Source organism: Antedon bifida, chromosome 8, assembly GCF_963402885.1.
Source record: "Antedon bifida chromosome 8, ecAntBifi1.1, whole genome shotgun sequence".
Taxonomy (NCBI): domain Eukaryota; kingdom Metazoa; phylum Echinodermata; class Crinoidea; order Comatulida; family Antedonidae; genus Antedon; species Antedon bifida.
In genome coordinates this window covers 18938328-18955142 of record NC_136233.1, presented here as the reverse complement: position 1 = coordinate 18955142, position 16815 = coordinate 18938328, and the positions used below count along the sequence as shown (strand labels likewise).

The window sequence follows — 16815 nt, the reverse complement described above, 5'->3', positions numbered from 1 at the left end:
TAAATATTGAATGACGTAACATGCTACATCGAAAATGCAGTATCAAATCCTTAGTCCTTCAATGGGGAAATTATACTTCCATGGTCTTAATTATCACAATGAAAAACACAATTCTCATAATATATGAATTATTTTTTGAATTTAGAACTTAGTTATCTTTATATAATTACCGTAATTTGTAGGCCTAAAAATCGAACTTTAATTTATACCAAATAAAAAATGCTGTACATTAAAATAAAGTATCAATAACCGTAGAATGAATAGGGCCTACTTCAGCTTTTTAATTCCGACTCAAATTAGTCTCTGCAATGAAACTATAGCATATAATCTACAAACTGTTATTAAATAACAACATATTTTTAGTTAAATTTGTTTTTATCACATTCTTAATCTACATTCGAATAAGACAACAAAAATGCAGAATGAAATAATAAAACAGACCTATTATTGTAACTCTTTTAGTATCTTAAAAAGTATCAAACAACAGTGACATCATTTTCATAATAGTAATAAAAATAAGCTTTATTTATTCACAAACACTTACCTCAACTAAATTATTTTTCAAAACAAATACAAAAAACGGTTATGGTATACAGAAAATAAAAACTACTGTAGGTCATTTTCATTCCCTATTCCAGATACTATTTAAATTTAAAATCTGCATTGAATACAGTATTAGAACCCCTATTAAGGTGACATCTTGGGAACCCAACTCCTTAGGTACCCTATTTTGGCACACTCAAGTGTCCCCTAAATAGGGGTGTCCCAAAGGAGGTACAGTGCTATATTTGTAACCAGAGGGTCCACTAATATACATTTGATATGATAATATGAAAAAAACTCCGAAAAAGTGAGATAAGCCATTATGATTCAATATTTCGAACTTTGTACATGTTTGTATTTACTGTAAAATGTTCTTTGCAAAGGGCCCTGGTTCTGATCATAGAAGCGTTCATAATAAGTGTATTGACGTTGATTTAGTACTATTCTCCTATCGGAAATGGCGATAGCAACTTATCAAAATCAAATACACCGCCATATCTTATATTAATTACCAATAGGATGTCTAGGAATTGTCTCCACTTTATCCATTGCGAAACCATTCATAGACTTTGTCATGATATTTATTGCGATATTTTAACAAAACTACAGTATCTCCTGTAACTTGAGAGCCCATAAATCGATTTGTTTTTCTGTGTAATGATAATAAACATAGTAAGAGAAATACTACGTATCAAAAAATGAATTTATAATATTGTAATGGGTACGTAATGTCAATTACCCACCCAGGAAAATAACCATTCGTAGACCTAATTATGGTAAGCAATGTATGCAACAGAAAAAGTATATTCTTCAAGAGCCTTGGGCCTGTAACATGCATAACGCAAATGAATAATTAATAAGATGGATGTAGAGATACACAGTTGTGATATTTTTTTATAAAACCAATTAAACAGAAATTATTGGAATAGAATACTTAAATGTTAATGAAAAGAAACAAAGCTACAACAGATGTAACTGGAGGCAATAAATGAATAAGTTTTAGTTGTATTTTTTCATAATGAAAATAGAGCTATTAAATTATTATTCGATAGTAAATAATAATATATATGTATTTATTAGAATTTTCTCATATGTTTGTAGTTTTTCCAGCATGGGTTTACAGAATTTTCATTTTGATCATCGGTATGCGTGTTCTTATAAAGATCATGAAAAGAAAAGTAATACAATGAAAGTCCTTTGTTTTCATGGCAGCAAACAAGACCGAAATGTTATTTCATTTTAAACTTGAATCAGACTCAAACACAATGCGATTTCAAAGGTTTTGGGTGTTGAATAGAAACGAATTCAGTGCTTTTTGAAACCATCAAAATAAACAGCCGCACGTTATGGGAACTCCCAAGCACGCCCAAGATGACAAAGTCAAGCTTTAGAAGAGAACAAATAATTTGAAAAGCCAACACATTATCATAACTATAATTTGTATTACTGTAGTTAGTTTAAATCCTAAATTAATTCCTCCATGGTTGTTCAAAATTCGTAATAATATACAGGTCGAATAATTCCAATGAAATGTTCTATCTTGATGAACAAATAAGTATTTGTGGCCAGCATTATACAAAAATGATAAATAAAAAGTGTTTGGTTTTATTGTGGCCTAATAATTAAAACAAAAACGCGCACCTAAAAGTTTTCCACATAGACATGGAAAATAGTTTACCGAACAAAAATAAAGATCAGGTTTTGTGTTTATTTTTTTAAATAAAATGATCAATTAGGCCTATTGTGTTTGTGTTGAAGCCTATAATAAAACAAAAACAAACCTCCAAATATAAAGTTATTACTTGGACGCTTCATCAAAGTGCCACTGTTGTAAAAGTGAAGTTTCCAATGAAATATTATATTATTATTAAATAAATAGTTTGAGTGGAACGTTCTGGCATGACCATACCGTATAACTTATATAACATGATAAAATAAGTTATTAGAATGAGTAATACCAGTCATTGACCTTACTGAAACAGCAAGCTATCATGATAAATAATGCAACCTAAACCGAAAACTAGAAAATAATCAGGAGGAATTTTACGCCCAAATGCGTTTATGTAGGAGCTATCCAGGTTGTACAACTCCTTATTTACACTTTCAATTAGGACTTATCTTCCGAGAAGCCACATGGGCAAACATGTGGAATACAAAATAGGCCTACAACTTTTAAACATTTAATATGCACTGATTTTTTCGATTACATATAACAAAAGGTAGAACTCTCTTTTTCTCTCTTTTGTGCCGTGAAATCTTCACAATGTTCCTTCTATGAATTTTGTAGGAAAACTTTATTTGTAGATTGGAAGATAGTACAAACAAACTATAGTCAAATCTGTAAAGTTTCGAAGTATGGCATTTCTAAAGTCTTAAGTTGTTTTTGTTTTTATTGATTTTTTGTTTTTTTAAATGAGGTTTTATGATGCCGATTGACGTGCTTCTTTTTTCTTTGTATTTTATATGGCTTTTAAATTGCTGAATTATTATTTTCTGTCCAATTTTCGTTACTTTTTTCTGTCATTTATACATAGTTTGACATTAAATAAGTAATAGGATATAAATAATATAATCTAAAAATTACAAAGTAGCCTACTGGGTAAACATTAAATGAAATGAAATTTTATTTTTGTTATGTAGGCCTATGTGAACAGACATTAGATTATTAAAATGAATTATATTTTAAAAACTACACTGTGCTTGTTTTGATTGATTCATTTAATTTGTTTGTAAGTAATTAGCTTGTCTATTTTTTTTTTCTATCTGGGTCTCTAACATCATAATATTTCTATGCAGCTATCATACAACCATACAACTCTATGATACAACCCTATTGGTTTCCTAAGACCCCATTTCATCATTTTCTTAAAAACATTGTATATTATAATTATTTTTATGTGATTTTATGAATAAATGTATTTGTATTAAAGTTTCCATTATTAGACCTTTTCTTGGGAAAACATGTTGGATCATTTCCTCCATGGTTGGATGTACAGACAGGGTGCGTGCAATTCTAGACATTATTTACTTTATTTTCCATGTGTATCTAAAAGCAAACAAGAAAAATGAGTGGCATTTGCTAATCGCATTAACTTTTATGTGTGACGTAGGTCCAGGCACCTGTGTTAATTGGTACGTGACGAGCGACCAATTTGTTACTGAAGTAGGCCTACAGTTATTTAATTATTCTGTCTTTATACTGAATGACACTTTCAGTGCTAAAGCATTGATTTCATTAACAAAAAGGTAACCATCTACAAAACAAACAGTATATATATAAAAAAAGGAAGGAATTCAAGGTAAAAGATACTTAATCAGTAGTATTTTGGATTGATTTTTTTTAAGTTGAAAGTGTCATAGATTTACAGTTTTTGTTTGTTTCTGTGTCATCTGAAAGTTTGTTTCATATTTTGGTTAATCGATATACAAAAGTTCTTTTACCTTTTGTATTTTTCCATGATGGTTCAATAAGTGTACAGGGAATATATTGTAATTGTCTTTTTTCATTACACTGTCAGTAAAAATAGGCCTAATGTCACAAGAACATGGAATAAATGATTTACTCCATGCAAAGACAGAACATGTTGGCAATAATGCAAATACTGTAATAATGTATTTATTTATGTAGCGCAAATCCCATATTATGTGTAAAATGACGCTTTCACATCATTACCCTGGTGGCTTAAAGATGTATTGTCCCCCTGAAAAAATAATTCTTAAAATTTTAATTGAATATGCCATTTAAAGTTTTGACCAAAAATTGGATCGAAAAAAAATGTATTTACCTGAAAAAACTGTAATTTAAAGCAAAAAATGGTCAAATTGGCAGCCAATGGGTTTTTGGTTGAATTTAACCATTTATTTTGTCATTTTATAAGTGAAAACATTATTTTTTCAACGGAAGAGATTAACTTTATTAAAACTACAAAATAACAGTCTGATTTAATTAATCTTCATTTGTCATGTTTTTTGGGGGACAATACATCTTTAAGTTAAAGCAAAGTAATTTAAACATGGGATTAGGTCTGGGGTGAATAATTTATTAATATTTGTTTAAATCAATTTATTTCCATACAAAAATGGTGGTATGGTACATGTAGGCCTATTAATTGTGATGTTAAATGTTCGTATTATTTTCTATTAATATAACAGCAATGTTATAGAAACGTAATATTTGTTGTGTTTAGATTTTGTTGTTAAATTTAAATTACTATTTATAGGCCTAAACATATAACATGGCCTGCAGCATTTATTTTTAACTTCACTGGGAGTTGCCTCAAACGTGTCGGCTGTTTACTATGAGGAATGTAGGGTGTTCTAAGGAATTCTAAAGCTATTGAGCCCCTATCTATTGTTCGCCCATTTTCTTTAGAAATTGTATCCCGTTTGTAGAAATGAAGTTTATGCCGAAAAAAGCGTCTTTTGTTTGATCGAGAATAGGGAGGAGAGCAGACACTAAGAAAGCGCGCTTTTTGTGGTCCGTCATCCTCTATGCATTCGCTTTGATTTTTTTTTAATGAATGTCTATATTAGTAATAATATAGGCCTATGTCAACCTAAATGATTAAATTACCGAATATTCTTCGCGTACCCGTTCCCTTTTTTAAAGTGTCGTGTAGTACCATTCTAAGAGCACATTTTTTTTTATCGTTTTTACAATATTATATTTTTATTCTGTAGGCCTATTCAACTTGAAATTCATTATTTTTCTCCTAATTGTGTAAATTAATGAATTAAATCTAAACTAGGCTTATTTGCAAATATACAAATATTTTTGATACTAGAATTACATATTTTTATATAACTATCATTTTAATCCAACCCATTTATTTGAATTTCAACCTTTCTTAAATTTGTACCGGTTCCCTTTCTACTTTTAAGCTTTAGATTTATATTGTTTGTTTCCCTTATGTATTTAGATGTTATGTATCCTTGTCATACAATGTTATTCTTGTCTGTTCTTTTTGTTCATTTTATACTATGTAAACTTCAATCGCTATTTACTTAGATTGCAAACAAGGTTTTTTGAATTTGAAGATTGTTTGAATTAGTACACTTGTACAAATGATTTGCTTTACTTTTCTCACAATAAACTAGAATAACTTGTATGGTACAAATGGAATTACTTTATAAAATCAAATATCTTAATCGTAGCTTATTAAATTTCCATTTTAACTGTTTAAAAAAAAAAAGAATTAGGCATAGCTTGACTACAAACTACAGAACTTCCAGATTGTCCCCCTGAAACAATAATTCAATAATGTTACATAATCATTACAATGTATTTACCTGAAACGACTGTATTTAAAGCAATAAATTGGCTGCCATTTTGTCATGTTATTGTAATAAGTGAAAACATTTTATTTCGGGTTTTCTTTATATTATAATTTAAACAAACAAATCAAAGTTTCTTTGCGCATGATTGCTGTATTGCAAATAGGCCTACCAGTACAATCGATTTGTTATTTAAGACAGATTACTGAAAACTTTGCCTGACTATTTTAATTGAATAATAGGCCGACAATTATTGTTTGATCTTTTTTCTCTTGGTAAACACACATTTATTCAGCTAATAGTAAATAAAACAATAACTACAAAGACAGATTACTGAATACATGCTGAGATACAAATAAAAGTAATAATCATAAATAAAATACACTATAATACTAATAATAATGCTTTATAAATACTCAGCTAGTATACAATTAATACGAATTATAGGCCTATACACTTTTTAAAAATGAAAATCCCCCTGTTTAGATTATAAAAGCCAGCGGAAACTATAAGCCTATCCTGGAAATTCTTTTATAAATGTATTTATTTGAAATGTATTTTTGTATGTGTTTCTTATAATGATTTTCCTAATGAATTTAAATCAAAATATGGAGAAAACTGAAAGATCCCACTGTTTGAGCATACAGAAAAATGTGGAAAAGTAAGAGTGTATTTTAACCATGTATTTATTATAAATACACTGTGTTTTGATGAAGTAGGCCTAATTACTGTACAAGTTACGTTTGATTGAATCCCGTTTACTCACGGGGGTATATGGTTTGATTGTAGGCCTACTAGTTGAATGGCACTGCGGAACCGTAAATAATCAAATATCTAGTCTCTGTACTTCCTAAACACTTTGATGATTTTGAATTTACCGACCGAATTGATGGGTTACAAACCACGATAGATACAATTGATTGATATGATATTATTCAGGCTGATGTGTAGTATGAAATCAGTTAGCTGTATAATGCGTACATCCTATGAGTTCTGGTGCCTTTGAGTGTCGGCAAACACTTGATAATGTTATGAAACGCCTTATCATTACACGAACTGTCAGTAAAAAATAGGCCTAATGTGTTAAGACAAAAGAAGAAATGATTTCCTCCATGCACAGACAGACCATGTGGCATTAATAATAATAATAAATGATAATGTATTAATTTTTGTAGCACAAATTCCATAAGTATGTTTCCATAATATTGTAGCCAGTAGGTCTAGGGCCTAATCGGTAGAGTTTTAACCAGGCTATAGTATTCATTTCTATACCTGAGTGGAAAGAGGCAAATTATTTCTGATTTAATAATTCGATTAATTCAATCAGGGAGTTGTCTCCCTGATTAAATTTAGTTATTTATAAAAGTAGAATTCTATTGATAATCTTTTTTTTTAAAATATTATGGAAGCTTTGGAAAGTGGCAGAGGGATTGAACTAATATTTAACAAAAATATATAGGCATTTTTTAAATAATAATTTGAACTCCTTTATGGTTGTTCAACACAACGACGCAGATCCGTTTTTAATAGTGGGGAAGGGGGATATAAAAATGAAATCCCCATTAGGCTCTGGAAGCCCGGCTCTAAATTGAGTTAAATTTATAGGTCGTTTCAATCGATTTCTGATCACATAAAAATTACCTCCGGAAGAGTACAATTATTTTGGGTTACGCACTTTCAAGCACTGGTCCTGATGTGCCACTGGTTATATTCACGCAAAATCTATTCTTCTTAACTGTATTTTCTGAAATTACATACGAAATGCATGCGTGTCATAGAAGTCTTTCTTTTCTATTTCATTTCAACAATTTAATGATTTTGCTGTTGAAAAGTGAGGGGGTAAATCCCCCGGGGGCCGCCGGTGGTTCAACCAGGGAAGAGTGAAATCACACTCTTCCCTGGTTTAATAGTGTTGTTCAAAATGTTCTCAAATCTATGACTCGCTATTAGTGATTTAACTAACATTTTAAATTAAAAAATGAGTTTTAAAAATGAAATCTTACAGGCTGTTATACTAATGTAATGTTGTTCGATTTATATAGCGCTTATACAATCAAAAGATTGTCCCAAAGCGCTGAGAGAAAAAACAGAAAGAAATTACAAAGAAAAAAGATGGGTTTTTAAGAGGGTTTTGAAAACTATGATAGAGGATGCATTTTTAATAGGATCAGAAAGATTGCTCCACAGTTTTGGAGCTGCTACTGCAAAAGCTCGATCACCATAGGTCTTAAGGCGGCTAGGTGGAACAAAAAGTGCAGATGGATTGGTGGTCGACCTAAGAGATCGTTTTTTACTACTGTATTGCATTTTAACCTCTCAAATTGTCTTGTACCGTTCGTACGCCCAGGGTTGTTTTTTCTCCAAAACAATGAATCACTAATTACTCATAAACAAGACATTCAAAGCCATGACGTAGTGAGCATCGCCCACGACATAAACCATGTCTTTATTATGCAAATGAGGCACCCTAAAAGACAGTACTCTTCCTGTCGTCCTCACGCGACGCTAATCCCCTTCAATCAATCAAAATATTAATCCTTATTGATGGACTTCATTAGGATAAATAGTAAATAATGGGATTCAAATAGTAAATAAATGGGATTAAAATAATAAATTGGATTTAAACAAAAATGATTGGATTAAAATAATATAGCACGCGCCTGTCTATTTGTTTTTATTACCTTAACTTCTAGGAATTAGAAGACTGTCCTCATGTTTATGCCTATAAGAAAAATACTATAATTCTTTATTAATTGGTAATTACTGTATGTAGGATTAGCCGGATAAGTTGATTTCATCGGCACACTTTACCACTAACTTTGGTGAGTAGGAACTAACTTGTAAATAACTAATTCTGAGAGGCAATGAAAGGAAATTTCGATATTACTACTACTACTAGTGCAATAAAGTATTAAAAAGTAATACAGTATTATATTTTTATGCAGATTGTGAAAAATTATCTCGACTCACTTATTGATATACCAAAAAAATTATTATTAAAACTGTGTTATTTCTATAATTATGACGTCATGGATGAATGATAAAAAAAACAGTGGTAATACACAATGATCATCAGTATTCAATAAATTAAATGTATTTTACTTTTATCAAGGATTCCTCCACGCTTCAAATGCAATGCAAGTTATTATCCAGTTAGATTGTGATCTAATGATAAGAATGAATTATTCGACACATATACAATTGAATAAAAAAAAAAACATTAATCAACCAAATTAATTGTCATTTCAGATTTAATGTACAAAAATTATTATTATTACTTATTCAGGAAAAAGGTACATTTTACAAATCAACAAATTAAACAAACACGACGTAAGGACAAAATATATCATAGTCACTAGCAGCAAGGTAAGCACAAAAGCAGCCTAAGACTGTCACCAAGTAAGTGTTTACCTCTAACCAATGACTACTAAATAAGTAATAGAAGTAATATAAATAACATAGATGATAATTAAATAAAAGTTAAAATCTAAGATTAATTAAGAATTACTCAATTGTATTAAGCCTATAGTTAAGTAATAATGCAAATCATACAGTTTTGATCTTAAAAATATTGTTATGTTTATGGTGGCCAGCAGTGTGTTTCATGCATGGATAAGTTTTTAACCCTGGAAAGGAGATTCCATACTTTCTTACAAAGATTGATTTCAATAACTGTCCATGTGGAGACAAGAATTCTCACAATTTTATCAAAATAATTCCAGTGTGAATGAGGCTTAAGACTCCAGTACCTGTGTTATAAAACAGATTTGTATTTACATGCGAACATTACCCATGTAGCGCAGGCAGATTCAGGGTATGTGAACACGCGAACACGTACCGCTAACCTCACATGATCTCCACGGCAACAGATGATATCTTCACAGACTTGGGACCTACACAATTTTTTTTGGGAAAGAAAAATTTCATAGACAGAAAACATATTACATATTGATATCTTTATATCAGATATCTTTGTAGATTTGTGACCTAGGAAAATTTCGGACAGAAAATGTTTTAAAAACTGAAAATATGACATAATCCATACTTGGCCTATTCAAATGGTAAGTTGTGAAATCGTGCTCAACAAGAAAGTACCTTTTTTATTCAAATAGAATGTTAATTAAGGTACTACCTCAACACTCAAAATACTTCGGTTAACTGAATAGGCTTACTCAATGGAAAAACTATACTCAAAGTTAGAGTCCATTCAAAATATGGTAATAGCTGTATGAAATGGTCTGCATTCAAAAATAATTGTTCGTTACCTTAAACAGGTTGCAAATGCTCTTCTTGCATTTTTGTGAATGAACTGAATTGGGAAGCCCTTAAATGTGTGTCCATCTGGTACCGACCTCCTAATGGCATGCTGAAACTCTTCATTTCCTGAGCTAACACCAGTCAAACGCTCCTGCTCATAGGCTGCCAGTGCTGGTGTCAATAGGTAGCTGAGCTGGTCATCCCAGACTGTTGTTAGGCCCAAGTCCTAAAAAAATGAGGTGACATTTTTATTACCTTCACCAAAGAGTTTATGTTTTATGCATGTGTGTTGTTTGTGTTTGTTTTTTTTCTATATTTGTTAGTTAGCAGGATTACTCAAAAAGTTATTGCCCCGATTTTCATAAGATTTTAAAGGATGGTTTGGTTTCATAGCTGTATGGGAACATGTCATTAAATTTTCATATTCATAGGCGGAGATTTGCACTCACTGAGTGCCCTTCTAGTTGTGAATGTCCTTCTAGTTATATAATGTAATACAGTAAACTAGTTTCAGTTCTTGTACATATTTATTTTTATTATTTACATGAAATACTAATGCAGTAGAACCCCTATTAAGGGGACCCCTTAGCATCCAACAAAATGTCCCCTAAGTGTGTTCCCTGAAAATTAGTCTAGTTTCAAAACATATATTGAAGAGGGTATTGACCTGTTAATCTAATAGGATTGTCTCAAGGAAAGGTTCTAAATGGGTCACATTAAAAATAAAAGAATGTTTTGAAATTTTCTGTTTCATCTGTGTGAAAATTATATATATAAAGATATATTGTCCCTGTCCCAATAGGTTTTTGGTCGAATTTAACTGTTTATTTGATTTATTTTTTCTACGAAAGTGATACTTTATTAAAAACTGCAAAATGAACTATATTTTATTAACGTTTCATGTTTTTGGGGGACAATACATCTTTAAGCTTAGACTAGCTAACATTCATGAAAATTTTAAGAACTTTATCATTACCTTCCTTTGGTCAATAACAAATCCTCTAAGCTGATATTCAAGATCGTTGCTGGTGAGAGAAGCGTCTGTGATGTTTGGACAGAGAGGTGAATGGTTCGGCCAACTTGGCTGGAGAAGGAGAAACGTTTATTAACTTGAGACAATCAGTTACCGAAAAAAAAACACTTGGTCGCACCCCTATTATCATTTACGCTATTTAAGATTTAAAACGGAACTTGCCATGAACACTATAAAGCGACAAGGACCCTATTTTGGGATAATACAGATAACTGTATCAGAGATTCAAGCACCCTCAATATATTTAAGTGTAGATACACTACTTGTTATCAAAGTATATATAGTGATATCAAGATACAGAATGAGATATGTAATTTCAGAAATATTATTATTATAAAGCATATGCCATTTGTGCACCTTTTCCTGTTTGTTAATGTTAATGTCATGCGCCCTTTTGTTTAAGTTCCGTTTTACTGTAAAAGTTTCAGTTTCTTTCCATATTCAAACAAATAAAATAACAAACAACAAAATGTACATAATATGAAAGATGACCAAAAGGCTAAAGTATGTAAGTAAGCAACATACTGATAACACCACGTTCACTGAGCCAAGATGCATTGTTTAAAAACAGAACTGTTCATGCTACCTCATTTCGGATAATATTCCGTACAAAAAGCATGTGTGCGAACACAACAGCTTCACGAAAACGTAACATAACCCAGATATTTTTCTGGCCATTGACCAAATCATTGTGAGTGAACATAGCTTTTCTCCTGACTATTCGACTCTCCAACTTTATATAATTTATAATCCTACATATTTTGATATAATTATTATTAAATATCCTTTTATTGTAAACAGGTGTGTCACTCACCAAGTTACCAGCATCACACACAGACTGTAATGCATCAACGCTCATTGCTTTCCAGAGAGTATCATCATGAAGATGAAATCGACATAACTCTACTGTATCAGATGGCTATAATGAACAATTAAAAGCATACAGTAAGTCTATATACCGCAGAATTCAGCCTGGAAAAGCTGTCTGCTAATGAGACTGTATACATTGGCTGCCAGAAAAGTTCTGTCACGTATGCAAGAACAAGTTATTAAACTGGTACCACAATATATATGGTTTTATTACTTTTTCCAATAAAACACAAACGGACGTTATATGCAAATTATCATCTACGTGCATCTTCTCACTACTACTCCGTGAAATTGTGATGTTCTATGACGCATACATGCAGATTAACACTGGACAAAACTGATATGATGTGTAAACTTGTTGCTGGCAGGTAATATATCAAGAGGCAAACTAGTCTCTTTCACATTATGAGATGTTATAACTGCTATCTATCAGTACTATTTCAAATATCATGCGTATCAGTGTTACCTGGTTATTAGCATAGAATCGTTGATGGTTGAATACACAGCCTATGGCCCTGTATGGGTACTCAGCTTTGGGATGGTCTACAGCTGGTGGGTCATCCGGGTCAATAGACAGGTGTACATACCTTAAAAACAGAGACAATTTTAGTAAAGCTACATCAATTTGTTTCTGAAAATTATTATTGACATATAATTATATAGATGTGTGTTTGTTTTCATTGCTTATTCGACATTAACACCTAAATAAATTCCTGTCATTTGATTCAACGATTGTGGGTAACATGGTGTTTAATAGTACGTACTATTTAATGATTATGTAATAGTTCTTACAGTTGTGTTTGAAAAAAAAAAATCTTGTCACGTACAAAAAAAAACTGTAGTCATAAATAGCTCCTCATCTACATATGAGCAGCAATCATTCTGAAACAACATATAACAAGAGATAACATAAAACTTTCATATGTTTTTATGTAACTCACCTATGACCTGTTAGGCTTTCCCAGAAAACAACATCACCATCTGGAGATATTGTCATTACCCATGTGTGTGGAACGCTCTTTGCTTTTGTACCTACACACACGTATGCATCTAAACCAAATCCTAAAAGAAGGCTACATAGTAGGACTGCATGGTCCTCACAATCCTAGCAGATTAGACAAAAGTTACTCAAATAACAAGTACAGTAATTTATACATTTTTAAATTTATTTTTTAAATTTCAACTTTATTTATAGAGGGTAACCGGCCCTTTCAGCTGGACAAATGAATGCCCTTTTAAATTCCAATAAAATACATGGAAAAGATAAATTACATAACGATAAAAGAAAAATAAATTATTTACAAAAATAGGCTATAACATAATATAATATACAATTTAGTTTATAATATCAGCATAGTATTAAAAATTAAATTTAATCAAATTAACTATGCAAGTTTTTTGACTTCACAAGTTTTGCACAGAAAATATAGAATAGAATCCATAGAAATATTAGCTTTCATGAAAAACAGGTAGTATTTAAAAACAATTAAAGTGCAAGGATTTCGCAGAAATATGATAATTTAAACCACTACAAAGTAGCTCAGGCTTAAAGAGAACAGGTGTTTGAACCACCAGCCCATGTACTTCAGAGTAGGGTATACCATCTGACTCAATTACTTCCATGACACAAAGCTATCTTTTTTATATTTCTGAAAGAAAAATACATATTTATTAAATCAAAATACTTATATCTTACCCCTTTATTTTTACAAAAGAATGTATGTAGATTACACCAGAGTTCCTGTTGACTACCACCACCCAGTGATGGCGCTTTTTCATAACCTATGACGCTAACAAACCGAGCAGCCTGACGTGTTGTGTCGAGGAGTCGACCAGCACGCAGTGGTTTAACAAAAGCACATACAGGTCGATTTATGGCATTTTCATCCTGTGGAAAATGTATAGATTTTAATACCAATTGAAAATCAGTAGGCCTACAGTAAATGTACAAATAAAGTAAAGTCAATTTAAAAGACATACTGTACACAGTAGAACTTTAGGCAACTATCTGTGATACGAATGAGGGGACATATATGTTTTAACCCTATGGCCAAATCCGTATTCTAGTGGGCACCCCTATTACGTGAAACATTAGCTTAATATGGGTTCCTACTGTATCTACTGTATTATATATAAATATGCATATAAAACCAATGTTCTCAATCACAGATCCCCTCATTAGTACAACTAAAAAGATTTTACTGCACAGTTTGTGGAGGAGGCAGTGTGTAATAGGATGTAAATCAATTTAAACTTGGAATGAAAATTAACTAACCTGTGCAAATATCTTCACTAGTCTATGTTGGTGTGTCTCTCTTATTTGTAGATATTCTCGCCACCACTGTTTTGCATACACCAAGAACAGCCTTTCTCTTTCTGCTTGTCGATTCTTCTCCAAATCAATCTATGCAAAAAAAAAAATGTTTTATATATTGGTGTCCACAAAGTAATTTTTGTTTGAAAATGCTTATTTCTTTCTTCTTATTTGTGTGGGGTTGGTTGTCATTTATTATGTAAGAGTGTCACAATACAGTAACTACAAAGAAATCATGAAACGATCAAACCACACTGACTGATTTACCTGTGTGGAAATGACATCTCTGGCGAGCTTCTGACTTGGTGTTGGAATTAATTCTATTCTGATCTGGAGCAACCCAACAGGAACCTTGTTTTCACTACCTAAGAAAATTACGTAAAATAGTATTTTATTATGCAGTCAACTCACCAGAAACCAGACTTACTGAAAACCATAATTGTCTTAAGGAAGGCTGTGTTAGGTGGCTAAGGAACTTAACTCAACTGAAGGAATGCAAGTGCAAGTTGGTGAACAAAACTACTATTCAGTTTTGTGAGTGCTTTTGTCAACATGAAACTGATTGAAACCATCTGCAGTTACCCATACCACACTCGACTCAAAGTTGTGTTCAATTAGAAGCAACTCAAATGCACTCATGTCGAAATATTTTATGCAACTGTGTGCTACTCATATTGAGTTCCTTCATCCTAAGTTTGCTTTTTATTATTCATAAATATGTCTAGCTACTATCTAACATGCATTGCACCATTTTGAGCCAGCTCAAATCTACCTATTCTTACCTACACCCATAATTTCAACAGCCATGGTGGTGCGAGCATCATTGGCCGACAAAACTGATCTCCACTCCAGGTAGTGCGAGGACACCAAACTAGTATCTCCAGCACTGTCTGTCTTTATCAACACAAGGTGAATAGGATCACTCATAGAAAGCATTGAGGTACAGTCAGCCATCTTGTTGGCATCTCCTGACAAAACAGTATTTGTAAAAAAAAGTTATTTTCTTCTTTTTTACCGTTCAATTTCAATTTTATTCTCTACTGATGCCATCAAGGGCAAATATCTGCATAAACAGACAAAACAATATAAATACAATATATATAATAGAAAAACCATTTTAAAAATTACAATTATTTACAATTCAGTGCATCTAGGAGGGCAGAAAAGGGGTTAATATGGACCTTAGGTGAGAGAGAGAAAGGGTAGAGATCTTGGTTGTAGTTAGTTTCTATAACATATTGGATTGATTTGTTAATAATATTTATTTTGTTTTGTAACCAACTATGAAACTATATAATGTATAGAATTTGAAGAGAGGGGTTAAATTACTGAATAAAACTTAAGTTTAAAAATGATTTACTGTCAATATTTTGTTACAAAAATTTAAAGTATTTAATAACCTCCTTTGTCTTTATGTAACTCAAGCAGAAATCCTTCTTGAAAATCAGGTTCACAAGCACAGGGAACTGGACGGGATTTGAACCTCTGCCCACGGAAGTTAATGTGCAGGGTGAAAGTTGATGTGACCTGACCCGGTACCGGTTGTGGTTCTTGAAGATGTTCGAGAAACGCTTTGCCACCCAGAATCTGCAAGTACAAATTACGGCGAGTTGGGTCAACATTACCTGAAATAAAAAAAATAATAAATAAACTTTATAAGCTTTTGTTTGTATTGTTTTTTAATTACAAAAGATAGTTTAAACATACAAAATGTCTTCTCCTGTTGAGTACAAATCTCACCTTTTCGTAAAGGTACACTTTCTGTTTTCTCATTTTTATTAACATAGTGAGTGGCTGGTTTAGGTTGTCGACTGCCGTGTCGTTCCTGTTCAGGATTCTGGCCGATTTGTAACTGTTGTAGTATGTCATCAACGATGCCTTTTTCTCGGAGTGCTGTTAATAGTTCTTGCTCACCAAATGCATTCCTGTCCGATGCACCAGAGTCGTGGATGGATTCTGAGAGAACTTGACGAATTCTTGAATGAACATCCATCTATAGCATAAATAACAAACAAAAACAAATTTCTATTTCAATTTATTAAACAAATTTTTTATCTGAAATTTCCAAAAGTAAAAAATATTCGGATAAAAAATACAGAAAGCTAGAGACCCGGCCATTTCATATCAACTGGCCTAATATATAATTTAGCTAGTAGGCTTAGCTAATCTAGGCCGCCCTATATCAGTATCTACATAGCCTACTACGGGCCTACCTAGGCCTAGGCCAAGTTTAGATAGCATGCGCCCGGGCGGGACAGGCGACAAAACAATCCTATATGCCTGCCTGGGCCTACTTAAAACAATCGACACTCTCTTAAATATAAAGTCATTATTTTTATCTAAATTTACAAGGGAAATAATACAGTAATATGTCTTGACCTGACTTAATTGATTATGTATAATCTGTTTTAATTCGGCGACTTTTTCGGGTGGCAAAACCATCTTGATGTTTTGTTTTTAATTTTTTTTTAGTTTCGAAAATTGCGGGTTTATTTACGCATGTGTCGTCAACCTTGACACAAAA

General features: G+C 31.9%; 1 protein-coding gene across 1 annotated transcript; it reads right to left on the bottom strand.

The window, feature by feature from the left end:
- Positions 1 to 9056: 9056 nt before the first annotated feature.
- Positions 9057 to 16801, bottom strand: LOC144850598 (centrosomal protein of 76 kDa-like). Its single transcript, XM_078707915.1, has 13 exons — positions 16671 to 16801; positions 16032 to 16284; positions 15692 to 15916; positions 15074 to 15259; positions 14559 to 14656; positions 14253 to 14381; positions 13674 to 13865; positions 12919 to 13082; positions 12444 to 12564; positions 11922 to 12026; positions 11051 to 11158; positions 10083 to 10300; positions 9057 to 9710 (listed from the first exon to the last, which is right to left on the bottom strand). Exons 1-13 carry the CDS (start codon positions 16731 to 16733, stop codon positions 9572 to 9574), a joined length of 2001 nt encoding a protein of 666 aa, XP_078564041.1. The 5' UTR covers positions 16734 to 16801; the 3' UTR covers positions 9057 to 9571.
- Between the last annotated feature and the right edge of the window lie 14 nt (positions 16802 to 16815).